Source organism: Callorhinus ursinus, unplaced genomic scaffold (assembly GCF_003265705.2).
Source record: "Callorhinus ursinus isolate GAN/ISIS: 27379988/994484 unplaced genomic scaffold, GSC_fseal_2.0 scaffold2, whole genome shotgun sequence".
NCBI lineage: Eukaryota > Metazoa > Chordata > Mammalia > Carnivora > Otariidae > Callorhinus > Callorhinus ursinus.
Window position 1 is genome coordinate 73,379,667 of NW_027397064.1, and position 1,595 is coordinate 73,381,261.

The 1,595-nt window shown below is 48.3% G+C and overlaps 1 protein-coding gene across 1 annotated transcript; it reads right to left on the reverse strand.

Annotated features, from left to right (window-relative positions):
• Nucleotides 1–362: 362 nt before the first annotated feature.
• On the reverse strand, nucleotides 363–1,269 carry LOC112810851 (peroxynitrite isomerase THAP4). The gene has a single exon (XM_025854721.1). It carries the CDS (start codon nucleotides 1,267–1,269, stop codon nucleotides 511–513), a length of 759 nt encoding a protein of 252 aa, XP_025710506.1. The 3' UTR covers nucleotides 363–510.
• Nucleotides 1,270–1,595: the final 326 nt, after the last annotated feature.

Sequence of the window (1,595 nt, forward strand, 5' to 3'; positions counted from 1 at the left end):
GCCATGACATGCAGTTTGATAGCATTTTATTTACAGTAGAACTTAGTTCAAAATTGGAATCAATCCTTTCAAAATCTGCCTCTACTTTATCAACTAAGTTTGTGTAATATTCTAAATCCTTAGTTGTCATTACAACAATCTCCACAGCATCTTCACCAGGAGTAGATTCCATCTCAAGAAACCCCTTTCTTTCTTTATCCATAAGAGGGAACTCCTCATTTGTTAAAGGTTTATCATAAGATTGTAGCAATTCAGTCCCATCTTCAGGCTCCACTTTCAATTCTAGTTCTCTTGCAGTTTTCATTATATCTGTGTTACTTGTTCCACTGAAGTTTTGTTAACATTTTTTTTTTCCTCAGTCATAAAAATAAAGGCCTTTTATTTGGTTTTTCTACGCTGTTACAGGAACCCGTGGCAATACTCTGGAACCCACGAGGCCTGTGGCCACACCCGCACCTGCTGCGAGTGTCTACGGAGAAGCCGAAGAAGGGTCACGACACACACTCGGGGTCACGGGGTCACCTTCTTGTAGGTGATGTGAAGATGCTGAGTCATGGGCTGGGTAATGGTCGCCATGGAGACTGTCTGTTCAAGTTTGCCTTCAGAATTCAGCCTGAATTTTCGGGTGATCTGCTCCACGTGGGGCTCCTTGGCAAAGGAAATCCTGGCGATGGAGTGGGACGTGATGCTCAGCTCCTGCCCATTCACCTTGCCCTCTTCTACCTCCACGATGCCTGTGTTCTGGGCGCTGACGAAGGTCACCTTGTTAGTGTCGGGCTTGAGGCGGATGAAACCACACTCCCTGTGCATGGGTTTGCGTGTGTCCGGGTGGAAGGCGTTGAACGAGAAGTTGAGCACAGGCTGACCCACATGGGAGATGTACACCTCCTCCAGGTACTGGAAAGGCTGCAGCGTCGGGAAGGTCCCGGATCCTGGTGGGTCTGACAGCCAGGTACCCAGCATCCAGGACAGGGGCTCCACCATGGGGTTCATCGTGGGGGGCTCGCGGCTGAAGGGCAGTAGGCTGCTCAGGTAGGGGAAGCTCACTCTACTCAGCTCGTCCAGCTTCTCCTGCAGCTTGCGCACCTGGCTGTCGGAGCGGCTGACCCTCTGCCGCAGGGTCTTCAGCTCGCCGTTTTTCTTCTCCACCTGCTCCCGCAGGCAGCACACCTGGCTCTTGTTCTGTCGGGAGGAGAAGCAGTAGGAGTGCAGCGAGTTGATGAGTTTACAGGCCCCCGACGCCGACAGAATGACCTCGTTGATGGACATGGGTCTCCATGACCCTTCAAAGTCATCCTTGTGGGTTGAAACTAACTTATTCCCAACTCTTGTTAACACTAATATGTGGACCTCTTTCTATGAATCACAAATGTTTTTGATGGCATCAAGAATGGTGAATCCTTTCCAGAAGGTGTTCAATCTACTTTGCCCAGATTCATCAGAGGAATCAGTCTCTATAGCAGCTATAAACTTTTGAAATATATTTCTTAAGTAATAAAGCTTGAAAGTTGAAATTGATCTTTGATCTGTGGCGTGCAGAATGGATGTTGTGTTAGCAGGCAGGAAAACACTAGTCTCATTGTATATCTCCATCA